Source organism: Hyaena hyaena, unplaced genomic scaffold (genome assembly GCF_003009895.1).
Source record: "Hyaena hyaena isolate Hyena2069 unplaced genomic scaffold, ASM300989v1 scaffold_141, whole genome shotgun sequence".
Classification (NCBI taxonomy): Eukaryota; Metazoa; Chordata; class Mammalia; order Carnivora; family Hyaenidae; genus Hyaena; species Hyaena hyaena.
In genome coordinates this window covers 3,214,541-3,241,298 of record NW_024080773.1, presented here as the reverse complement: position 1 = coordinate 3,241,298, position 26,758 = coordinate 3,214,541, and the positions used below count along the sequence as shown (strand labels likewise).

Here is a 26,758-nt window from a genome sequence, read left to right as displayed (position 1 = left end):
CATAACCTTGGAAATCTGGCATAAATGTAGGCACCTGTCCCCCTGCTGTCCCAGACCCACAATCTACCTTCAACATGCTCATGGGTGTGTGTGCATGGCTGTGGTCTGCTGTGTGCATAAACGAAGGGTAGGATTCTGTCGGGGGAGGGACAAAAAAGAAAGAGGAACAGCCAACTTGTTTTGAAGTTCTCTTCAGAAGTGTAGTTCCCATAATGGGGAGAGCCCACCCATATCTTCTTCCAGCCTGGGTCCCACCCTATGTTTCTTTTCTTTTCTTCCTCTCTCTCTTTCCTGTTCCACCCCCAAACGTCTCCTATTCCTCACACTCTATCCCCTTCCTTTTGTACCTCTTTTCTGCCAAACAAATGATAAAGCCCTTCAAACCCTCATTTTATGAAACCCTAAAGAGACCACAGAATGGGTGCCCCATCCCAGCAGCGGTGAGTGGTGTGGACTCCCCATCCTAGACCCTGCGAGATTGACTCTTTATCTCCATTCATTGTATCCTTTCTTTTTTTTTCTCTTCCTTAGTGATCCTTGCACTGCATTCTGGTACCCGGTGGCTGTGAAGGGTAGGGGAGAAGAGGGAAAGAGAGAGTGATGATGAGCACCCACATTGTGACAGCCCAGGAGCTGGGCCACTCAAATATGTGATCCCAATTAACACTGGAAGTAGCCTGATAAGGTGGCTAGTTTTAACCCACTATAACGATGAGACAACCAAAGCCTCGGAGCCATTAAGTGACCTCCCTAAGGTCCCATAGCTAGTAATGACAAAGCCAGTCTTCCAGCCTCTTAGTCCCTCCCTGCTCTTCACGGACCCTCCGTACCATACGGCTGTTGCATCAAGCCTTCCACAAGCTTAGTAGCTGGAAACAACATAATTTTATTACCTTAAATTCTGGAGGTCAGAAGTTCAGGACGAGTTTTGAAGTGTGGGCAGCCTGTTTTCGCTCCGTAGTCTCTAGGAGAGGATCCATTTTCTTGCCTTTTACACTTTTTACAAGTTGCCCAGTCCTTGGCTCGAAGCACTTCCTCCATCTTCCCGGACAGCGACAGCCGGTCAGGTCCACGTTGTGCGTCACTCTGGCCCTTGCTTTTGCCCCTGCTCTTCCTCTGAAGACCTAGTGATTACTTTGGACTCCCCTAGATAATCCGGGAAAATCTCCCCATCTGGGTTTCAGTGATTAGCAACGTCTATTCCAGCTGCAGCCTTAATACTCCTTCAGTGTTCACAGGTGCCAGGGATTAGGCCGCCGCCATCTTTGGAGGGCGGAGCATGATTTCTGTCTACGACGCTCTCTTACCCCCTACCTTCTCGGTAGGTTCCTTCAAGAGGCAGTGCCTCCTGACCTCACCAGACCTCTGGGGAGAGCATCACCCTGTAAGGCTCCAGCCACTCTGAGGCGGTGCCTGCTCTCCCATGCCCAGGGCCGCCTCTAATGTCACCACGGTGGCAGCAGGCAGTGAAAGATGTCTGCTCATTATTCATTTGGCTACTCACTTGCGCAAAAGCCACCTAACAAATGCCCTCGGCATGCCTGGTACTCTGCTCATAGAACCCTGGAGATTAGGATTTGCTGATGGCCTTCTCCTAAGACACGAAGTTGAATTTTTAGTCTCGAGTAAGATAACGGTGCATTCTTGTGGGCGCTGCTCTGCCAGGAGAAAAGAGGCGGATGAAGGAGGAAGGCATGTTTGAAAGACTTGGGAGCCACTCGGTGCCTCCCATTTGGGTTTGAATAAAACACTTGAGTAGGTGGTTTGAACAAACTTAGCAAAGCAGTGGCAGGTTTTTCTTGGTTCTTAGTCTTCTCGTTGGTGCTCTTTGCCCTCCATAATTTAAATGTTTGTCCATTTAGTATAACTTGGCATCTAAGCTGTGATGCATTGTGTTACAATGTCTGTAACTGGGGTGATACATTAACCCTTTCAAGAGGAGAGTAGTAGCTAAAAATGGCTTCCTGTGTACCTCGATGGGACATGGTAGCCAGTTTGATGTCCCAAAACTCATTCCTATTTGCTGTGCTTTCCCTTGTTTTGGGACTCATCTTGATGCCTTTCTCAAACTATAGTAGATGGCTGATTTGCTTGTGAGTTTAACTCTGATTTTCCCCACCATTCTTTAGTCCCCCCTAATACCAGTGGCCCTTTCCCCCACTTTCTTTAGCACACTCATAGTTTGGTTTTGAAGAAAACAAACAAATAAAAAACACTGAATGTGTTTTCAAATCAAGGAAATCAGGAGAGGAATTTAAGGGGAGGAGAAAGAGAAGAGGGAGATGGCAAATGAATACATCAGTATCTTTGACAAAATACACGGATTTGGACTAGCCTCTTAAGCTTTTGCAGTACAATTAGTAAACCAGTATATTCTGAAGTTATGTTTCTTTACTTGGCTCTTTGTCCTGAGATTATGCCTTCTCTCTTGCCAATGGCAGTCTGTTCATTTTTTTTTTTTTTAATCATGAATTCTTTAAGAACCCGATCAAAGCTGAGCATGAAGGTTCTCATCATTTCAAACTATACATAGACACATGACCACAAAAACTGCATACAATTATGAGGATTTCTAAACAACCCAAAGCCCTCCCACAAGTCCAGCGTTAAGAGCACCTGCTCTAAATGTTACACAAGTATAACCTGCATAAATCAAGAGCCCCTCATGGCCCAGTCTTGTGCTGCACTCAAGGAAGCACAATTCCACAACCAAAAGAAATTTAAAATACAGGCATACCTTCTTTTATTGCACTTGGCTTTATTGCATGTCATAGATACCGTGTTATTTATAAATTTAAGATTGCTGGCAACGCTTGGTCGAGTAAATCTATCAGCACCATTTTTTCCCCCATGAAATTTGCTCACTTCATGTCTCTGTGTCACATTTTGGCAATTCTCACAATATTTTCAACTTTTTCATTATTATTATATTTAGTAAGGTGATCTGTGCTCAGTGATTAAGACTTGCTGAAAGCTCAGATAATAGTTAACATTTTGTACCAATAAAATATTTTTATTTTAAAGACATAATGCTATTGCATACTTAATTGACTATAGTATGGTGTAAATATAACTTATATATGCAAGGAAAACAAACCAAAAAAAAGCCATTTGACGTGCTTGCTTGTGATACTTGCTTTATTGCAGCAGTCTGGAACCGAACTCAAAATATCTCTCAAGTGTGCCTGTAATTCCAATCTTTACTAGTATCTTCTATAAAACTTTAAAGAATACCCAAAATTTGTCACCCTCACCAGCACTTTTTGAAGTGTCCTTTCCCATTCCCTATAACTCCCTCTTCTGGAAGCTACCTCGTGCCTCCTCTGTGCACCCTAACCTCTTAATTCCCCACCGAAGTTCCTCTGCCCATCAGCCACTTGGACTTATCTCTTCCTGTCTGTAGCCCCCTCAGCCTCGCATTCCCATTCTTCACTTTTGACTCTGTCCTTTTTCTTTTTCTTAAACAAATAACTCTTTGCCCTTTTTGGTGCAAATTCCCCATTTTGGTTTCCTCATTACCTCAGTTGGCATAATATGCTCCGGGGGTAGAAGGAATAAAAGAGAAAAGAAGAAACATACAACAGCATATGGCCAGAATTTTCCTTAGAGGTTTGCGTTTGGTGGGGGAGAAGGTGAGTACATAGAAGAGCCTGAGATCATCCAGTACTTACTCTTCCTCTGTGAGATGAATTTTAGGTGTGTAATTGTATCTAGGTCAGCAGTGGAAAGTCAAGTGGTAATTGATAGTTTCGTTTTTTCTTTCTCTTATGTATTTCTCTTATAGCGTCCTCATCTTCTTTTCTTTTCCTTTTTTTTTTTTTTTTTTTTAGAGTCAAAGAGAAAACGTGCAAGCAGGGGAGAGGCAGAGAGAGAGGGAGAGAAACTATCTTAAACAGGCTCCATGCTGTGAGCACAGAGCCGAGAGTGGGGCTTTATCTCATGAACCATGAGACCATGATCTAAGCCAAGATCAAGAGTCATAAGCTTAACTGACTGAGCCACCCAGGTGCCTCTATTGTCCTCATTTTCTTGTTTTGCACAGGTTGAAACTAGAAAGCAGTGACTGATTATATGAATATACCAAAAGTATAAATCCAAAGGACTGTTCTTTTCAAAGTAGTCAGTCACCTTGGTAAGCTATCTTCTTATTTCAATAAGATGGGGCACCTCTTTCAGAGCCTGACATGTGTTCTTCAGCATGTCATTGGTTACATCAGGTCTTTGGAATTTAAGGTTGAATTTGATGTTTTAGGAACAAAGTCATTTGGACTTAAATATTTTTAATAAAATTGGGGCACCTGGGTGGCTCAGTTGGTTAAGCATCTGGCTTCTGCTCAGGTCATGATCTCATGGTTCATGAGATTAAGCCCCAGGTTGGGCTCTCTGCTGTCAGCCTGCTTGGGATACTCTCTCTCTCCCTCACTCTCTATCCCTCCCCTGCTGTTCTCTCTCACACTCTCTCTCTTTCTCTCTCAAAAATAAGTAAACATTTTTTTAAAAAACCTTTTTAAATAAAACGTGTGGTCAATTTTGACACTTTTCTTTAATGTTTTTATTCTATTTATGAAATTAAAGAAATGTAGCTGCACAGAGCCCAGTGCAAGGCTTGAACTCACAAACCATGAGATCATGACCTGAGCTGAAGTCGGATGCTTAACCGACTGAGCCACCAAAGCACCCCTAATTCTAAAAACATTTTTAAAGCTGGTACACCTCAAAGACATTGGCCAGTACACTGTCACAGATTTAAACATACAGCCTTCTAGGATAGGTACTTGGAAAAGGAAATAATCATTGATAATCAAGTACATCCTGTGTGTTGCTTTGTAGCTTATTTCCACGATGAGATCATGCTCTATCACTCATCTTGTCACTAGTCTTGTGATTTTTCTCCCATATTTGTGCTTTATAAGTTTTAGTGACTTTTAGGATTTTTATAAATTTTATAAAATTTTTAGAAATCTGTATAAATTTTGGGATTTTTAGTGATAGAATTATGATCTTGGACTTTGGTGTCAGACAGACTTGGGTTCAAGGCTGGACTCGGTGTGCTAGACTTGACGCTCCGAGCCCCAGGGCCCAGGTGTGAAAGGTGACACCTGACCCTACCTCACAGCGGTTGTTGTTGGGACGAAACACAGTAGACTACTGACAACACGGTAGAAAACATTTACTGCCTATGCCAGTAGAAAGCAAGTTCTGGGTGCGTATTACTACACAGGGATGGCGGGAGGAAGAAGTGAGGGAGTGGGCCGTTTCTCACCAGCTTAGCTCGTGCGTCCCGTGTTTTCTTTTCTTGACTCTCTCCCTTCGTGGCCACATGCAGGCCTACCTTTTCATTTCCCTTCCTGTATTTTCTGTGTTTCTCTCTTTTCTGCGCTCTCCACTTTACTTATGCAAGTAGCTCTGGACAAGCATGTTTCTGAAGGACTGATTCAACGCCAGGGGCTGTGACAGTCACACCATAGGGACTGTAATGACATCAGGGCAAGGTGAGACCAAAGAGGTGCATCTCTATGAATGCAAGGGACTCTTAGTCGGTTAGGGTTTTTTCATTTGTTTGTTTGTTTTTAAGTTTATGGATTTTTCGGCTTCTTGCAATTTGTTCCCAGACTAACTTGCACAGTTTTTAGAGTTTGGTCGCTTAGCACACATGCCATGAGTCAACATTTCCTGGCATGAAATTATGGCAACAAGAGCACTCTTGCTGAGGTACCGTAAGTTTACGGTAACATATGGAGTCCCAAACAGACCCTCTGGGATCGGTGGACTGTGGCATGACCCAATCCATCAACAGCAAGTCAGGTGTCAGTCCTAAGCATTCATCGAGTAATCTCCTACCTCTTTGTCAATGGCTCATAACTAACGAGTTGCCTCAGTTTATTATGAGGTAGCTGCAAATATGTGAGATCATTGGCTAAGAAATTCTGATCATTGAATTAGGGGCGTACAGTCACAGTTTAATTGAAGTTTATATGAGCAGATATTTCCCTTCTTCACAAAATTCCATATTATGTGAGCTCTTAAATGTTTTAACACATGCACTTAATTAAATCATTTTTTCTTGAGCACTCATGAGACTAATCCTGCCAAGGATTCAGTGTCACACGTTTTCAGAAGAACTAATTATTTTGAACAGTATTACTTTATAGGAAGCTTTTTAAAGCAGCCTGTGTCATTTCTCCTGGACAAATGCTATATATATTCATCTGCAGTCAGTATGACTACTAAAAACTTGATGATGGATGTTATTTGTGAGTGTAGACACCCTAAGAGAAATGGGCCCTCTTCCAGCCCATTTCCATAAAGGGTAAGTCTACTTGGTCTTTAGGGTAGACATCAGTATTATGCTATGCAAACAGCAAACAAAAAATTTTCATTGACAAAAGCTATTTATATCCACATTAGAAATGAATAATGTACATTCATGTTTCCATTTAACGTACATACATTGAGCTCCTACTCTAAATCAGACATTATACAAGTTTCTCAAGACTCAACGACAGCTCCCTTCCCTCAAAGAGCTTCCTACATAATCAGGAAAGCTGACCAAAAAGCAGATAATCACCATATAGTGCAGTTTGCTGTGCAAAAGGTGTGTATCATATTCTTTTGAACACAGTGCAGTTTGAGACATGGTAACTCAGAGCTTCCTAAGAGAAGATGTAACTTAAGCAAAATCCTACAAAGTGAAGTCAAAAGGGCAAAGGGAATGATGTTACAATGTTCTAACAACACATGTGCCTTCCCAGAGGCAGGAGAGTGCAAGGTGCATTCTTTCTTTGTACCTTGATCTTTGCCATCTGCATTTTTAGAAACATAACAGTGTACATCATCAATTTATTATACTGTGTGTGTGTATTCATTATATATTCTATATATATTCATTCTCTCTCTCTGTCAAAAATGTCATTTATTAATCCCCTACCCTACTCCGTGTAATTCACTGGGCTTTGTACTTAACTTGTTTCACTCTCCATCTACCCCATGAAGAGTCTACTTCTTCGCCATTGCACAGACGAAGTGGGGATGTAGAAGCTCAGTACCTTGCGTGAGGTTCTTCCACTGGGAGGTGGCCAAACTGGAATTCAAACACAGGCATTCAAACACCTCCTCCCTCTACTGCCAGTAATTGTTTGAGCTCTGGCTTTCCCCCAATTATGACACATTCTTCTCTCATCGTTCTTTTGCTGCTGTCAGCTACAAATAATAGTTAACATTTTTGCTCTGGTTTTAGAAAACACTTTCATACTCCTTTTTGTTTGATCCTCATGACAATTTTGACAGATCAGGAAGTAAATATTACTATCTTTGTTTTAAATGAAGAAACAGGTTCATGTCGCATGGTTTTGCCTAATGTGATGCCTCTAGTAAAAGTAGAAAAATAGAAACTGGAGCATTTCATTTTAGATCCAAAAATCCATGCCCCTCACACTGTATACCAAAATTAACTGAACTTGGATCATAGACCACAAAACCTTAAACTATAAGACTTCTAGATGAAAACATAGGAGAAAATCTTTATGATCTTGGGTTTAGCAAACATTTCTTCAATAAGACACAAAAAGCATACACCATAAAATTATAAATTGATAAAGTAGGCTTGATCTAAATTAAAAACAGTGTCTTTGAAAGACACTGTTAAGAAAACGAAATAAAAAGACACAGAGTTGGAGAAAATGTTTGCAAAAACATACATCTGATAAAAGATTAATATCCAGAATATATAAAGAAGTGTCACAAATCAGTAATAAGAAAATAAATGGCCCAATTATTTAAAATTGGACACAAGATTTGAAAGGGCACTTCACTAAAGAAGAGATGGAAATTTAACCATGGAGTTGTAAGAGTTCTACAATGAAAACTATACAACATTGCTGAAAGAAATTAAAGACTTAAATATAGGAAAATACACTCTGTTCATAGATTGGGAGGCTTAGTTATTTTTTTAAGTAAACTCTATGTCCTTCATCAAGCTGAACTCATGACCCCAGTATCAAAAGTTGCATGCTCTATCAACTGAACCAGCCAGGTGCCCTAGGAGACTTAATATTTTTAAGATGGCAATATTACCCAAAGTGATCTATAGATTTATTGTAATTGCTGTCAAATTCCTGATGGCCTTTGCAGAACTACCCAAAAATTTATATGGAGTTGCAGGTGAACGCAAATAGCCAAAACAATCTCAAAAAAGAAAGCTAGAGCACTTATACCTTCCGATTCCCAAACTTACTACAAAGCTACCCTAATCCAAACAATGTGGTAATGGCATAAGAATAGACACATAGATTAATGGAACAGAACCAAGAGTCTGGAAATAAACGTGCACCTGTGATCCGTTGATTTCTAATAAGTTTCCAAAAACACTCAATGGAAAACAATAGCCTCTTCAACGCATAGTGGTGAGACAACTGGATATCCGCATACAGAAGAATGAAGTTGGACCCTGAACTCACATACATGCAATAATTCACCTCAATGGATTAAAAACCTAACTATACAAGCTAAAATCCTAAAAATCTTAGAAGAAAACATAAGAGTAAATATTCACAACCTTGCATTTGGCAATGGTTTCTTAGACATAACACCAAAAGCATAAACAAGAGAAAAAGTAAGTAACATGGGCTTCATCAAAATTCACAACCTGGGTGCATCAAAGAATTATCAAGAAAATTAAAAGCTAACCCTTAAAATGGTAGAAGATATTTGTGAATCACTTATGTGATAAGGGTCTACAACCCACAATATATAAAGAACTGTTTTAACTCAACAGCAAAACATCAAACAATCAATTTAAAAATGGGCCAAGGAATTGAATAGAGATTTCTCCAAAGAAGAGATACAGATGGTCTGCATGCCCTTGATAAGATATCCAGTGTCCTTAGTCATTAGGGAAATGAAAATTAAAACTACAATGAGATACCACTCATACCCAGTAAGGTGACTATAATTGGGAAGAAAAGGAAAAGAACAAATGCTGGTAAGGATGTGGAGCAATTGGAATGCTCCTGCCTTACTGGCTGGAATATAAAATGGTTTGGACACTAGAAAACAGTTTGGCAGTTCCTTAATAAATTGTACATAGAATTCCAATATGACCAAACTGTTTCCCTCCTAAATACCCAAAATAATTGAAAACAAGTGTTCAAACAAAACTATATACACAAATGCTTGTAGCACTATGCACAATAACTAAAAATGGAGACAGCACAAATACCCATCATGGACTTGAATGAATAAACAAAATATGGCATGTCCATAAGATGGACTATTATTCAGCCATAAAAAGCAATGAAATAGACCTCAATGAAAAAAACCACTTGATAGGTGGGAAATATATCTTCAACATATTTCTATGTTCAACATATTTCTTCTTCATAAGAAGAAGACCTATGGGAAATTACATAGGAATATACATACTAAACATTTGAAGGACAAAAAAAAAAAAAAAAGAAATGAGGTATTGATAGATGTTGCAATGTGGATGAATCTTGAAAACATTATGCTAAATGAAAGAAACCAGCAGAAACAAGACTGCATCTTGAATGATTCCATTTATATAAAATCCCTCAAATAGACAAAACCATAAAGACAGAAAAGCAGATAAGTGTTTGCAAGTGACTATTACTAATGGTAAATTTTATGTCCTGTGTGTTTTACCATGCACAGAAAGAAGAGATTGGATGGCACAGAAACACACACACACAAAATGCTGAACATTGTTAGTCATTGGGGAAATGTAAATTAAAGCCACCGTGAGATGCACGGCACACTTAGTAGAATGGCTCAAATCAAAAATTCTGAAGGTACCAAGTGCTGGTGAGGATGAAAATAGAATCCTCACATGTCACTGTGCAAGTGCCAAATGGCGCCAACTCCTTTGGAAAAAAGTTTCACAGTTCCTTACAAAATTAAATATACACTTACATCTGACCCAAGGACCCCACTCTTCAGCATTTACCCAAGAGAAATGAAGACATGCATCCACATAAAAACTTATTTGCAAATGTTCATAGCAGCTTTATTAATAATTGCCAAAAAGAAAAAAAACTCTGGAAATGACCCAACTATTCATCACCTGGTAAATGGTCAAAAGGTTGTACATCCATAAATGAAAACTACTCAGTAATAAAATGAAGCAAGCTACTACTCTCTGCAATAGCACGAGTGAATCTCAGAAGCATTATCTTAGCAAAAGAAGCCACACTCAAAGGCTGTCTTTTGTATCATTCTACCTGTCTGGCTTCCTGGAATAAGGAAAATAAGGAAAATTGTAGGGACAGAAAATTGATCAGTGGCTGCCAGGAGCAATGATTGGGAGAAAGGGATGAACTACAAAGGGGCCCAGGGAAATGGGGGTGGGGGGCGACAGAAATGTTCTCTATATTATATTTGTGGTAGTTAACACGACTGTGCACATCCTTGAAGTTTATAGAACAGTATGCATAAAAAGGATGAATTTCACTGCATATAAATTACACGTCAGTTAAGCTGACTTTAAAACCCCTTGTTTTTTTATCCTCCATTATTGTCTCTCTGAGGAGCACAAGCATCGGTTCTTTTAATTTCACAGTATTAACAGTAGAAAGGAGGCTGTTTCTGGATCTGAAGATCAAAATGGTGGCAATCTTTTGGCCAAAAATCTCACAGCACAAACAAAAAGCAATTGGGTCCATTCAGCACGAGTGAGGACCAGAAAGAAATATGACCATGCCCCTGGGTCGTGAAGAAAAGAGAGGGAAATAGAGTGGGAGAAGGGACGAGGAAGGATTGAATTGGTGGGGAATTGAGCAGCTGTTAAGTGGGGGAGAAGCAGTGATTAGGCTCACTTGAGTAGGAAAGATGATTTTAGATTTATGTCTAGACACACAAATCAAAAGCACGTTTGGTCCTCTGCATCCTAGGATCCTAAGCAGTTGGATCCTTTGAGATCATTTATATTTAGGCAAAAGCAAAAGGATCCCCACCTGGTAGATGACCTCATGGCTAGGAAGTGGCGTCTGTACCCTCGGCACCCTCCGCAGGCTCGGTGACTGCTAGGAACCTGACGCCTATTTGAAGAGTTAATGCATGAATATACTAAAACTTGCTGAAGGGCAGGACAATTGCCTATTAAATTAAAAACTCTAAAGGGGACCGTAGTGCGACTATTGTTTTGTCTGTTATTACTGCAACAGCACTAGAGAAAACAGTATCTCATTCTTTATTGCATACTTGTGAACAACTCCTCATCGAAACAGACCACTCCAGTGTTTCCTGGACTTTGAAAGATAGAATAGGCCTAAACGGATTCAACGTAGACTTCAGGAACTGAATATACAATTTCAGCAAAGTGTGTCCTTCGCAGTTCAAGCCCCACTAAAACTGCTGCATGGATCATATAATTGATTTGTGGCACTTTCTGCCTGCATCTACCCCGTGGTTTATTAAAATAGAATAGACAAATACCAATAAAGCGAAAAGCTCCACTGAGAATTGACCAAACCACATCACTTTCTTCCCATCTAGGGCATTCCAACCAATAGTAATTTTACAGCGGCTCTCTCTAGTACCAGATACAGGGCTCCACAACCGGGATCCCACACCACAAGCAAACTTTCCCCTAAAGCACAGCAAGGAAACAGGTTTATGAAATCACCAGTAAATATAATAGAACACTGGAGAGATGAGTAGAACAGGGACAAGATGAGATAATGAACATAACACGTAAGAGCCAATTAAGAATGTACCATCTCTGCAGGAAAGCAGCCATGTGTTGATAAAGCTCTTTATGAATATTAAGTACTGTAACATAAGATAATATAGGACTGAGAGCCTCAAACACCAGTGGCGAAAAGAAGTGCAATCTTTTGTAAGGAAACATATCTAAAAATAGACTGAACGGAGTAATCGGCACTCCAATTTATCATTATTATCCCGGTTCTCAGTATCACTTATCTTCAATAATATGCAACGTATGGTTAAGAAATAATCCATATCATCACTTTCCTTAATAATATAGCAAATATATTCCATATGTGTATGATTTCTGGCTGCACCACAAAAGTCTGAGCACAGAGAGTTGACTGTTCTAAGAGAGATTTTTTTAAATATAGACATAAATTGGCTAGGTCACCCAGAAAAAATGGTTTCTTTTCTCCCTGACACCTATAGCTTTCTAGAATGTATTCACTGTGTCCCAGGAAAGAAAATTATATAAAGGATCATTTAGTAGCTTTATGTCTGCATAGGCTCACTGCAGCTTTGACATTAAACTGGAAACATCATGGACTGTGGCACCAGGGTCTCCATTTTTAAACATAAAGATGGAAGTGCCTGGGTGGCTCAGTGGGTTCAGCATCCAAGTCTGGCTCAAGTTGTGGGATCGAGCCCCCACGATGGGCTCCTCGATAACGTGGATCCTGTTTAAGATTCTCTCTCGCCCTCTGCCCATCTCCCCTGCTCATGTCCTCTCTCTCTCTCTCTTTGTCAAAATAAATAAATAAACATTAAAAAAAAATAAAGACACATATCTGTAGATCCTGTCACACACATATACACATTCATATGTACTCACTCATCCAGTGATATCTCACACACTTCCCAGGGTGGTGTTTACAGGAAGTAGTATTTTATAAGAGACTGAATTGTCTGATGGGAACCCATCTTCTTTTGCTTTTTGCAGTTCAGGCTGAGTCAGACATTCTCAGTGCCTTTGCCTGGTACCTACAAAATGTGAACCAGACAGAGGCAGAGAATTCCACTTTCTGGCCATCGGAACAAGGAGTCCGGGGCCCGAATGTTGTCTCGTGGACACTTTGAGTGCCAGCAAGCTGAATTACAACAGGCAGGCCCTAAGTGTTATGAAATAGAAGGAAGTAAAGACCATGATAACTCAGGAGGTACAGGAAAATGTAAAGACTGAAAAACCAGAGGAAAGTATTTTCATAGAGAGAGAGAGAAAAAAAAAGTTCCTCCATGTTTAAAGACCTTTTGAACGCTGAGAATTTAAAACTTTCAGAAGTTCGAATTCGTTCGAACACATGTCCTTTGAGCAAACATTTATTCAACACCAGCCACGGACAGCGGAATCAGAGATGCTGGGAATATGAAAACGAATAACAACCTTCGTAGCTGGCGATTTCCGAGGGTGCACAAGGCTTTTCAGTAACAAATATCTCTTACCAAATTGCAGTTTGGTGAGTTAAGCTAGAGGAATTGGCAACATTTTATTGTATTTCCATTAGTCCCCAAAGGGACTTTTACAAAATAAAAGCATAGAAACGTTACATTTTTAATTTGACCAATAGAACACATTTTTTTTTTTTTTACTCAAGAAAACACAAATGCTTAGGGGTTGATAATATTTTTTCATGACTGACCCAACAATGAGGTCTCATCATTTTCTGAGGCCCTGGGCTGGATCCGTGTCTATAAATATGTAAACAGACATTTCCACTAACATCAGCACACTCCCTGGTCTCTCTTCACTTGTTTACATTTCTCCCTGTTTTTTGTAAACAGGCATATGATAGATGCTTAAAATCAGTGCCTTGAGAATATGGTAGGAATGGGGAGATGTATACATAGAACCAACACAAACTACATTTTCTCTCTAGGGCCATACAGTGTGAAGGTAGGCATTTATTCTACGTTCGATTAAGTCTTTCCCCCACCTCGATTCTTCTCTGAAGCCTTATGTTTACTACCTGAGTATTTAGCCACAGGCGAACAGAGGAAGAACGCGTTACCCTAGATTCTAGTTCCGTTTAGATTAATATTTGGTTGGAGGACGGCTGCACAAGTTTCTGGGAAATTAGTTGTACACGAGATTTTATTCCATTTTTTTTTAATTAGTCATCCACTCACCAAGTCCAAACCGAGGTTAGGCAGTGTTACCTGAGATTCCTGGTCGTTTTTCAAAGCTGACCTCTGCCTCCCCTCTGCCCCTCCCCCGCCCCACCCTCAGGCTGACCATCTCTGTGCTCTGAGCCACTTCAAGCCTTGCCCCACAGCTGTGGTTATTTCATGGACCAGTAAAATCCCTCTAAATGTTTTGGGAACCAGTATAATATTGCTGTCTTTGCATTCTGCAATTAAGAATTTAGGAAGCACAAACACAACCTCCAGAATTTAATGGAAGGGATAACCAAAAGAAAAAAATATAGTAAAGATAGAACCTCATAACTGATTTATAAATAGAATACATTTAGCTCTATGGAAAAGCTCATAATTCTCCTTACTTTTTCTCTTCTTGCCATAGATTGACTTTTGGGAACCACTACCTTTGAGCTTTGCATCGGGGCTATAAAAGAATAAGTTAACCAAATATTCAATTTCAGCTGTTTATGTACCATGGCATGGGTTCAGGTTTACACTGGCGGTGGAGTGGAGGAAGTGAGGAAATGTATGAATCAGCCCCATTCCATCTCAGCCTTGCTCGCTGTTCTTATTGCCAGTGTGGTCAGTACCCCCCACACACAATGGTCTGGGGAAATGCCCACAAAAGGAGATTTTTACTCAGAGTTTGCCCCAATCAAGTTCGTGTGCCACCAGGAGACAGTAAGGTTTCCCTGGGCTCCCGGGACAATTGGAGGAAAGAGACGCCCTCAGACTTTGGAATTGATAGAAATCAATGTAAACATTCAGCGTGGGTATCGAAAACGCAACGGGTGCCTCAGACATCTCTGTGTGTCCGGACTCAGGCATCCCCAGATCCAGTTAACGTGACCCTCCGGAATGGAATGTAACACAAGAGAGCCACAGAATTACTGTCTTTTATAGCACCTGGGTTTTTCTTTTTAATGTGAATTATTTCAAATGCAATTGAGAAACAGGAAATCAGGATTCTAGGAGGATCGTACTAGTTTTGTACGTGTTTATGTTTTCAAGTGATCGGGGTAAGTTTTCTCACAAGCAAAGACGAAGCCTTAGCAAATATGAAAATCTTAAGAAAAAACTCAAAAAATCTCCAGAGGTGCCTTTCTTTTAGGGCAAACGGTGGTTGTCACGGTGGCCTTAACAACCTTTGGGTTTCCTGCCACAGTAAACTCTCTGGCGAAATCGTTGAGTGCTGATGAAGTCACCAAAATGTTTCCCCTTTAGTGAGATGACGACTTGATGAAGGCTACATCCCTGATATTTTAAATTTAGATGAAAATGGTCTCCTCACATCTTGGAGGAGGAAGCAGAGTTCAGGCTGCAAAGGTGTCACTAGATGCAGAGAACATTCCTTGTGCTAATCACTTTACTAGGATGGGGATTGTTTATGCTAGCGCTTGGGTCAGAGCTCTAGTGGTTTTGAATGATCTGCTCCAACTCTGCCTCTCCCACAAGCCCTGATACTTGCAATGCCCAGATTTGTAGCATGCAGCTGTAGCCAAAATACGGGTGTATCTTCACCCGGCAGTTAAAGCCCCAGTGTGACCCGTGGAGGGACGATAGTGTGGAGGGAGGTTAAGAATGAAGGGTTGGAGATGACGATTAGAAGGTCATTAGAAGAAATTAGAATTGGGCCTCTGGCATCATCTAGAGGAAATAGCTCCTGATTGCGCTCCAAATTCTTGGCGTTGAAACATGTCTGGTTGAGACGAAGGCGATGCATCAGACTATCCTGGCGTAACAAGAAAAGAGGGAAAGAAAACAGTAAAGAATACTTAATTCACTTATGTCTAATTCCATGTTTGCTCTGCAGTCTTCCACTCTGCAGTCTTCTAACCCAGGATGGGTTTTATAGGATTTCCCACCAGTGCCAATTCTGATTGACTGGCCGTGGCTGGCTGAAGCCGTGAGGTGGGAAGAATGCCACAGCCACTGCTGGATTCAGTGGGAGAGAAGGCCACAGTTGATTAGTGATGGCTGCCAGGAGTTGGCCCGCTGGGGTCGCCACGATCATCTATGACACAGTTGAGATTTGCCCACTTGGAGCACGATATTTAGAAGGGAGACAAGACTAGGCATAAATACAGCGCAAAATAACAAGCAACATCACAGGTAAAATAACACCTTGGAAAGGTACTTACCCTGCCTCGCAGGGCACGAAGGCCTCAGAGCGGGTGTTAGTTCTTGAGGGATGAGCAGTTTGCTTGACAGAGAAGAGAGGAACGGTGCGGCTTCACCACACAGGATGGCTTGTTCAAAGTCACAGAAACACGACAAAGAAGGGCATGTTTGCAGAAGGTCGGTGTGAATGTAGACAGGACACAGGCAAAGGTGAGAGACAGGACAAGAGCTGAGGCTCGAATGCAGGGAAGACGTGATCATGGAAGGACTTCCATGGGGAGCCGACAAGCTTCCGTTTCATTCTACAGGTGGAGAGAAGGCATAGAACACATTCACATGGGCTAAAATAGCTTAGAAATAAAACTCCTTTTTCTGCTTCGAATTTGTATGTCTGGTCCAGTCATCACCTAAGCATCTAGAAATGTTGCATTCTAGAGCAGCAGCAGATGCAGCAGGACTTTTCTCTGACCAGCCCTGGTACACACGTGAGCTAAGACAACCTGGGCTTCCAAGGTGGCGGTTCAGCCCTGAAGTCTGTCCTGAAACATAGCCCTGAGCTGTGGTTCCTCACTGCAGCTCATTCCTCACTATAGTGACAGCTTGTGGCTTTGATGATCACATGCCCCTCTGGTGAGGGGCCGACTGCATCACTCGGGGGAAGGAGCTTTGCCAGCTCACGCTCTGTGTTTTCGTATTTTCCTCCTTGTGTAATTGCAAAATGGACGATTGCACCTAAATGCAGGGAGACTGGCTTCCTCCACACTGCAGACGGCTCTCCGGCAGCCCGGCCTTGCAGCCACGTGGCCTGCCATCTGGCATTTGCCACTCATCAAATGGAGTCACACAGCTCTGATAAATTATCCCCTCCCCTTGGGCAGAACTTTCTCCCTTCAGCTCCCTCCTGCCTAATACTTGCTAATGTTGAGTAGGGTATGGTTTCTCTGTACAAGGATATCAACCAGAACGTATCAAACTTTTACCACAAATGGAGGTTTATGAGTGTGTGCGCGTGTGTGTACGTCTAAATTGTACATAGACACACACATATGTATGTATATATATGAACACATATGAATGGGTTATCCCATTTATGTGAATTTTCTAGATGCATTAAGCTAAGAGATTATTGAATTTTTTTGTTTTGTTTTAAATATTATACATACATATGTGCATGCATTATTTTGTATTGTTCATATGTGCATATGTATATACGTATATGCATTAGTTGTCCCATTTAGATGAATTTTCCAGATGCATAAAACTATCAGTGACTATCACTCATTTGTGTTTCTTTTATTTAAATCAAGTCTTCATGGAAATGTTTCTGACAGTTTCTGAAAGTTCCAGAGTCTGCTTGCTCTATTCGAATCTCTTTTTCCTCATCTCCTAGCTCTCTGTCCTTGGGCAGGTGACAATCTTCCTGAGTCTCAGTGTTCTCCTCTATAAAATGAGCATAGTCATAACCACCTCGCAGGGTTGCCGTGCTCATGAAATGGGTGCACATGTAATGCAGTTGGCGTGCCGTGAACATTCAAGAAATGCTAAAGAAAAAAGAAAAGACAAGACAAGAAAAGAAAAAAAGGAAGGAAGGAAGGAGGGAGGGAGTGAGAGAGGAAGGAAGAAAATGATAACTATGTGAGCTGATACATTAGTTAGCTTGATTATGACAATGATTTTACAAAGTATACACGTATACCAAAACATCAAGTTGTTCACCTTAAATATATACAATTTTTATTTGTCAATTATACCTCAAGAAAGCTAGCAAAAAAAACTTAAAAGTTTTCATTTGTATATTAGCGACATGGAACTTTAAATGTCTATATCTTTAGGAATTCAACAAAGAAATACTTGTACCTAACCTCCTTTTTTTAAGTTTATTTATTTATTTTGAGAGAGAGAGAGGGAGGGGGTAGGGGACAGAGAGAGAGAAGGGGAGAGAGAAAATCCAAAGGGGGCTTCTCACTGCAAGTACAGAGCCCAGAGCTCATAACCTGATCCAAAACCAAGAGTCAGATGCTTAAGTGACCGAGCCACCCAGGTGCCCTCCCACCCCCCTTTTTAAAGCAAAATATGGCTTGTAAACAAAAAAAATCTATGCAATGTTTTTCTGGTTTTAAAAAATTATAAAAGCATGTACTAAGTCAGCCTATCTAGAACCAAATCTCAGCCCCATAATCCAAATAGTATTTGTTATATATCTTGATTTTGGAAGGGTGGGGGGTAACGTTTAAGTAAACAAGTCTTCCTGGGCCTTCCTTTCCGTGAAAACGTGTAAGAGAGCAGAACGATCAGGTTGTCGTCTGTGTGAACGGCATCCCCCGAAGTTGGGCCAGGGTGTGACCCCAAGTGAGACTGCCTTTGTTCTATAGAGAAAGAGATTTTATTATGTTTTTTAAGTAAACTCTATCCCCAGTATGGGCCTCGAACTCACAACCCCAGGACTGAGCCACATCCGCTACGACTGAGCCAGCCAGGTGCCCAGAGATCGCCTTTATGATAAACTTGTGTGATGTGGATTTTAGGGGTTTTGGGTGTGTCAGGAGCCAAATCCTCTCAGTGTCCAAGGTGACTGAGTTCACCCCCCACCACCCACTCATTCTCCAGGCTCGGATTGACTATTAGCAACATCCATCCCAAGTCTGGGAATATTTTTTTTTCTCCAGGAAATAACCTCTGTGCCCTTTTCACCATTTCAAATGTTTCAAACCTGGTTCTATAAAATAAAATAAATCCCAGACTTCAGCTCATTCTCTCCCTTTTGGCTCGTAAGTAAGTCAATTCTACATTTTTAATAGACCTGTGTCTATAAGTTTTATACATTTTAATTCTGAAACACTAGATGCCTCCTATCTTGTCTCTCAGCCATGCCCCTTCCTCAGATTAGCCCTACCACACACACACACACACACACACACACAGTGTGACCAACCTCACAGTTTCCTAAACACACATTGTTCTTTCTTGCCCATGGACTGAACAATGGGGTGTTTGTCCATGATGCTTGTTCTCTTTAGGAAACCCTATTCCTGTTTTCTACACTGTCAAACTCCTATGCATCCATCAGAACCCAATTTAAATGACCTGCCACCTCCTCTTTGAAGGTTTCTCTATCTGTTGTGCTGGGTTGGGACCCCCCCCCCGCCGCCGAGTGTTTCCACAGCACCTTCTTATTCACCCTGTCTTAGCCCTCAGACACTGTAATGTGCTAGCAGTCTGTGCTGAGCTGGAAAGACCTTCAAGACACATTCCTTAAATCTCTGCTGTTTACCTTGTCTAGCCCATAGCTGGGCCTCGATAATCAGTAAATGATTTCATGAATATCATTCCCCCCTTATCAAAAAAATACTGTGCCTTCAGCTAATTGAGCATATCATGACCTACCATTTTTGAAGTTCGGCACACTTGAGAGAAGTTTATCAAGCGACCGAAAATGCCAACATTTGAGAACGTCAGCGTAAATACTTGGGTGAGGGGAGGGGTTTGGGGTCCTCGTGTGGTGCGCTGTTTCCTTGATAGAGAGTGTGATTTCTCCAGGCAGAGATGCTTCCCAGGGTGGGTGTTGACATAGCTGCACAAGAGGGCAGAGAATGTCAATTGCAATTGTTTTCTTTATTTGTTGTTGTTGTCGGTTTTAACATTTTAGGTTACAAATGCCCCTGACAACTCTCATGGCCAGTTGACCCTTCATCTGGAACCTTCCCTCGTGTGTGGAGGGGATGGGTTCACCCAGTCCAACTTCGACGGCTGCGTCTCTTCTGCCCTGTGTGTTCTGGAAGCTTTAAAGAACCATGTTTAGCACCTGGATCTTTATTCTCTATATGAGCTTGCGGTTTGGGGGTTCACAATTCCCCGTGATCGATTATTTTGTTTTCTATTTTGTTGAGAGAAATTACTGGAAAATGTCTCATATGGGGTATAAAATTGATTTCATGATTCTGATATTTACCACCCATGTTACAATGAAGATTCTTTGTACCATGCACCTTTCACGGGGGTTCTGAATTGCCATGAATACTCCTGGTTAAAGAAAAATAATGTTTAAGAATAACAAAGGACCCTTCCCCCAAAAGAGCGTGTCAAATCAAAATAATAGTTCATGTTCCAGGCCTTTATTCTTTTGAGAATTTCAATTCCAAATAAAGAATAATTATTATCAAATCTTCATTTTCAGTCTTGGAGCCTGACCTTGATTCAATGTTTCTGCAGATTGCTGAACTACTCGATTCCGCTGAACTGTGGATAACACAGTGTAATTTCTGTCTCTCGCAAGTTATTACATGATCCTGAATTGTAGGTCATAGATATCGTCATCATCTCTAGGACTGTGGTGGGAGGGCAACTGACTGACGAAGAAGCCTGTCTTCACATTTTCAGAAAATAACCAGATTCAACTGGACCTTCCAAGTCATACGATGGTTTTTAACCTTAAAAAAAAATCAGTCTTATTCTGAAAATGACAATTAAACAGAAACTGAGTGAAAATATATCGATCTCTACCTCCTGCTCTCTCTGATGGCTGGTGCTGGTACCTTCGTGCATTCTCCAGGATGTGCTGTGGCATTTAGACTGTGTCAGGTTTAATGAATTTAATACGATGAGAAAATTTACTGAGCTAGAAAATAGATGCACTTAAAATAGTTCAATATTTGCCAACTGGGTGGTTCAGCATATCACCCACATGCTCCCCATCACTCGCTGGCTGGAGAGAAATTGATCCCAGGCCTTCTAAACAAGCTACTTGTTGCTAATTTGAAAAGCAAAATGGTGAGTCCTATTTTATAATTATGCAAGCAAAGCAATTATTGCGGCCTCTCAAACTATTAAGAGTTCAACAAAATATTTCGTGCCTTGGTGGTATTTACAGTTTCGTACTTACATGCTTCCTATCACATAGACATACACATTTCTGCGTGGGCAGAAATAGCTTATGCAGCACAAAGTGGGCTTTGTGATCCTATGGGATGTTGTTATATGTCCTTTTAGCAACCAACTATGAAACACTGGCATGCCTGCATATGGTCAATGTCACTTATTTTTGAAGGCAGAAAAAGGAAAAGGGAAATTAAGTGATTTCTGGTATGATATGATGAGGAATACTGAGATTTCTTTCATCGTTTTGGCCTCTATTTGATCATTTTGGTTTTACCCTTAAAGTACAGCAGAAAAGACTCAAATGTGCTAACTCTCTTGTTTTTAATGACTGTACTTCTGGAGCCATTTGACACAGAGCATCCTGAAGCCTGAAGGACAAGTGTTATATTTGTCTCATGAATGTGTATCCTCCAAAGAAAAGACAAAGAAAATGACTTACAAAGTTGGGGTGAGTTACTTGGAGAAAAGATTCTTCCAAGTCATTATTACTAAGGGCTTTTAAATATCAATGCCTTCTACGTATGTTTCCCTAATAATGCTGCATCTGTTTTGAGAAGTCTGTGGCAAATATGCGAAGAGACTCAGCCCTGCCTAGTAGGTAGATCATTTGACTTTGCTCTTTCAGTCATTTTGAAAACTCATTTTACATTTAGATCCATCTCTGCAAGGAAAAGACCAATTTCCTGATGCTCAAATAAGGAAATAAAATTTATCCAGTGCTTGTGTTCTTTATTTTCATTCATCTCTTTCCCTTCAGAAATTGAAATGAGTAGAGAAAAATCTGGAAGCCATCCCAGAGAGCCACGAAACTCATATGGCCAGGATGCCCTGAACAACTCAGTGTGGGGGCGTCCAGTGCCACCCCCACCCCGGGAAATAAGAGTCAGCAGTATTGGGAGATGGGGTGGGGGTGGGGGGTGTATGTCAGCCCCACGGGACCACACAGCACCACAGTATTTCCAAACAAGAACGTTTATTAAATCAAGCCAGCCACGGAGAGCTGCTCTGTTTTGAAAGGAGCATATTTAAGTGAGAAACGGCTCAAGCAGTGGGGTGATTTAATACTTGTTAGCTGATAAATATAGCCTCCGCCAGAATAAAACTTTATGATGCAGTGTTGAAAAGCTTAATTACTAAACTGTCTATACAGGTCTTTCTTGCTCCGGCAGCAAGGGTGACAAATTATAGCAGTGGAATAGTATTTTTCACCTTTGGCATTTCTGAAAGGGAGAAGTATGTCTAGAAACACCGAGAAAGCGGTAATAATCCCGGACCAGATATTACTGAGGGGAGGGGGGGAGGGGTAGGAAAGACACCTCATTGAGTCACTAAGCCTTCTGTGCAAAATGCCATCATCCCCACCCCCCGCCTACCCAGTACCTTGTTAAGTATAAAGAACAAGGTCAATTTCACATTTATCTGGTATTTTATACTCATCCAAGTATATATATATATATATACTTTCCATCCTCCTAAAGCCCCTCGGGCAATATGCAGAACAGGGAATTCTTATTCACATGTGGCAAATTAGGAAACTAAGGCACAAAGCCTGGCCAGCCAAGGGCACATAATGATCTGTCAGGACAGGCAGAACCCACGCGTTCGTGACCCATTTCTATGTACAGGGCACCACGCTGCTGGCAGGGGAGAGCCGTCAGAAAGCTGGGCTGAAGTCGGAGTTACTGAGGTTTCATCTCGGAGCGCTAACACTGCCGCCGATGTGATATATACACGCGTCTGGTGCGGAATAAAGTCTCTGTGAGTCCCGGCTGCGTGATTGATATTTCCGTTATTTTCATTTGCTGGCTTATTTCCTTCTTCGGGGGTCGCTCGCTATGAGAAATAGCTGTGCCCAGCTGGGGCCGAGTGCCTGCACAGGCACACTCGGTGAGCGCGCAGACCCCTGTCGGGGACTCGTTCGTCACTGTGGGTTTCTCCTCCTGCCCTCTGGCCTTTCTCATGCTTCCTCCACTGTGCTCAACCCTCCATTCTTAGAAACCTGGACTATAAGTGCAGTCACACTATGATTCATAGTATTTGTGATTCCTTGTTTTGATATATCTCCCTTCCCCCCCCCCCAAATGTAAAGCAATCTGGCTTCTTATTCAAGCTGATTGGACAATCACTGTTTTGATTTTCAGACATAATGCCAGAATCTAAAACTGGCTATAGCTTTCAGGGTTCTCAGTGCTAATAAGCTAAAACATATATGCTAAGCAGGGCACCAGACTCTGGACAAAAACAGAGCTTAATCAGCAGTGTCCACCTAAAGATTCCAGTTAGGGGCAGACAAGTCCCATAGAGCGGGAGGCAGGGTAAAGGTCCACATTGGTGTCATTTTCAAGCAGTTAATTAAGATGCTCTCACTCTCAAAGCTGGGAATCCAAAGAGAAAGAACCATGTTTTATTGGGGGCTGGGGGGGTCTCTGAAGAAAAGCAGAGATGTGTCAGTCAGACACATCCAACAACATCTCTCCCTCCACCCCATACCTGGGCTGACCTGGCTGATGGCATGAGTCCAAAGTGCATATCAATAGAGTCAAGATACAGGAGTGCTTTCGGTGCTGAAGGCTCAGCAGGGCACAGAATGTAATCTCTGGGAAGAAGAAAAAGGCTGAGCAAACCTCAGACTAGCTGGTGCAGGACTGAGCTGCTGTTTTCCAGTCGGGGATGTATTTGTGTTTCAGCCAGTACCATCTGGCCAGGAAAGCCAGGAAAGGTTCAAATGGTAATATGTTCTTCGTTTCCTTCTCAACGATGGACAGGGATTATAATCCGTTTAAGAGTTCACAGCAGAAGGCATCGAGTCAGCTAGGGAGAAAGAATCTTTAAGAGAGTGTTAATTTAAAACACATGTAGAATCATAGAATCCCAGGGGCGCCTGGGTGGCTCGGTCAGTTGAACATCCGACTTCGGCTCAGGTCATGATCTCACAGTTGGTGGGTTCGAGCCCCACATCGGGCTCTGTGCTGACAGCTAGTTCAGAGCCTGGAGCCTGCTTCGGATTCTGTATCTCCCTCTCTCTCTGACCCTTCCAGCTCATGCTGCCTCTCTCTCTCTCAGAAATAAATAAAATATTTAAAATTTAAAAAAAAAAAGAATCATAGAATCCGGGAATGTCTGAGTTTGGAGGGGCTTGGAGACCATTTAGACCAGTTCTTAGCCATCTTGGATTTCAAATCTTCATGAGAAGTTATGGAAAAATATGGATCTTCTAATAACAGCAAAAATGCACATATATACATAGAATTTTAGAGCCTGCTGGCTAGCTGCCTATTTTTGTAAATAAAGTTTTATTGGAACACAGCCTTGCCAATTCATTTGTAGATTGTCTATGGCTGTCTTTGCACTACAACAGTAGAGATGAGTGTTTATGGCAAACACTATATAGCCTGTAAAGCCTAAAATAGTTACTGTCTGGTCCTTTAAGAAAAAAAAATGCTGACTCCTGTTCTAGAGGGTTGCAAGGGCTCCACAGTCTATTTTTAGCCACCCAGAGGTCTTTGTACCCCAGATTAAGAACCTCTAAATCTCAGCCCTATCACTTTATGTAAATAGAGGCTTATCTTAGATCCACACATCTGGTCCATTGTTCCTTGATCTTACGCCCTATTGTAAATCCTTTAAGGCAAGCAGTGTAGCTTTGCAGTTAAGAGCACATCCTCTGGGGTTAAATAGATTGGTGTTTTAATCCAGACTTTGCTCCTCACTGTGACCTTGAGGCAGTTAAACAACCTCACAGCCTGCTTCATCATCTGAGAAGTGAGTTTAAGGTAGCTACTTTATAGATTGTTGTGAGGCATGAATGTAGATAAAAACTCAGCAGAGTGCTGGACACACAGCAGGTGCTTAATAAATGATAATAGCGATGATGAAACAGAGAGGGAAGAAGAGGATAAGCAGGTCCTCCTGGTGCCCCCAGGCTCCAGGCTTGTCTGAAAGCCAGTTTCTTCCGCATCTATTTAGGACATTTGGGAGAGTTGATGGTAAGGCCCCCAGGTGAGGTGACCGGAGACACGATGAAACACAGAAGCTTAACAGCGGCAAACCTTTCTTCAAACCTTCGTGTAACAGAATGATGGTGTCTAGCTGAGGCCAGCTATGGGGCACTTTCTCTTATTCTGCTCCAGGGGGTAAGCAGACACCTGTTGTGTGGGGAAAAGGTATTTTGCCAGATGATCCTTTAGCAGAAACCAAGATAGGTCATTACCAGGAGTAGAGCAGGTGCGAAATGTGGGAGCGTTCTCTGCAATGAACAGTGTCTTGTCCTTCGCGAGTATGGACGTTGCAGGCAGAGAATGGCATGCTTGGAGTGGATTCTGCTGAAGATTATTTACTCTGAAACACTGGGAAAACAGGGATTGAGTTCTTTCACACTCTTAACATGTTTGGCGAAGTATGCAGATTCATTTCCTGGCCCTGACCTTCATTCAGAAATGGAGCTCACTCCTGGTAAGTTCCGTGACATTGTGGTGGGTTCCCTGGCGTCTCAAATCCACCACTTGCTAGCTGTGTGATCTTGGACCTGTTTCTCACACGTCTAAGCCTCAGGATGTTCATCGGTAAAATGGAGATGTTAATTTTACCTACCCTAGGGTTCTTCTGAGGGTTATAGACTATACGTGTAAGGGGTTTGGCATATGCACTGCACATAGAAAATGCTCGATAAATTTTAGCTGTTAGTATTACTGTTATCATTAGTGAAATATGACGTAGGAGGTCTATCCTCTCCCATAACCACCACTGCATTTACAGGTTGTATAGATGCTTTAGACCCGGCTAGGAAGCCAGGTCTGTATTTAAGTTGCCACTGCAAGTGTGGGCTCAGAGTCATTTTTGTTCAGAAATTTTTATTGACTCTTGAGTGAATGAGTGAATAAATGCTACTATGGCTTATTTCTGTGCTCATTAACATACATGGCACCCTGCTTTCCTTGAGCCAATCTAATCTTCCCACCCGGGTGATACCTATCACATGTGTCCTTAACTCCATCAGCATCCACTTGCCACACAGACCACAAGAACCACAAAAGGGGAGCCTGGCATACAAGAAGGACACAGTGGGGCGCCTGGGTGGCTCAGTTGCTGATATCAACTCTTGATATCAGCTCAGGTCATGATCTCACGGTTTGTGGGTTTGAGCCCTGCATCAGGCTCTGTGCTGATGGCATAGAGCCTGCCTGGGATTCTCTCTGTCTCTCTCTCTCTCTGCTCCTGCCCCCATTCAGTTTCTCTCTCTCTGTCTTTCTCTCTCTCATAAGTAAATAAATACTCATTAAAAAAAAAAAGTATACAGTAAAAAAAAGAAAACTGTTGATCCAGTGAACAAATGAATTCAACTAACATTTTTTACTTACTAAAATTCTGATTTTAGTTAGTGCCAAAGGAAACCATTAGTGATCCACAGCTATCCCATAGAACAAAACGGTACCAGCCTTATCCGCAATAGAGAAGATAATTACGACAGTACCTACATCTACCTTATATTGTTTCTCGTCACAGTCAATAGGTGTTCAAAGAAAGTTCCTACTTTAAGCTGCCTGCCAGTATTAGGCAAGTCCTTAGTGGGAAAATGTGAGGGAGCTGCTCTACCATTTGAAACTGCCTCATAAACACCTGTACTTCACTTCTCATAATTTTGCCTACTACTTAAAGGTTTCTCCCTATGAAGTCAAAAATTTGAGCAAAGTGATGTGCCAGACTACAGAAGCCTGTCAGGTCTGTTTCATGATATCCTAGCTGAAAAGCTGGAGACATAGAGATTTATTAAAACTATGGATATATTAATTACCTGGAGAGGGAGAATGTGTGAATTTCAATTTAAATAACTAGTAACCCCAAATCCCTCTTTTTGCACCAATTTCTACATTGTTGTCTTTCCAGATGCCTGATTCACTTTTTC

The 26,758-nt window shown here is 41.6% G+C and overlaps 1 protein-coding gene across 1 annotated transcript in view; it reads left to right on the top strand.

Annotated features, from left to right (window-relative positions):
• The window catches only part of RNLS (renalase, FAD dependent amine oxidase), a 56,739-nt gene extending 36,591 nt beyond the window's left edge, over nucleotides 1-20,148 (top strand). Inside the window, exon 4 of the mRNA XM_039238528.1 lies at nucleotides 19,628-20,148. Coding sequence (XP_039094459.1) covers nucleotides 19,628-19,780 — 153 coding nt within the window. The 3' untranslated portion in view covers nucleotides 19,781-20,148. The remainder of the gene's footprint in view (nucleotides 1-19,627) is intronic.
• The last annotated feature ends 6,610 nt before the right edge of the window (nucleotides 20,149-26,758 follow it).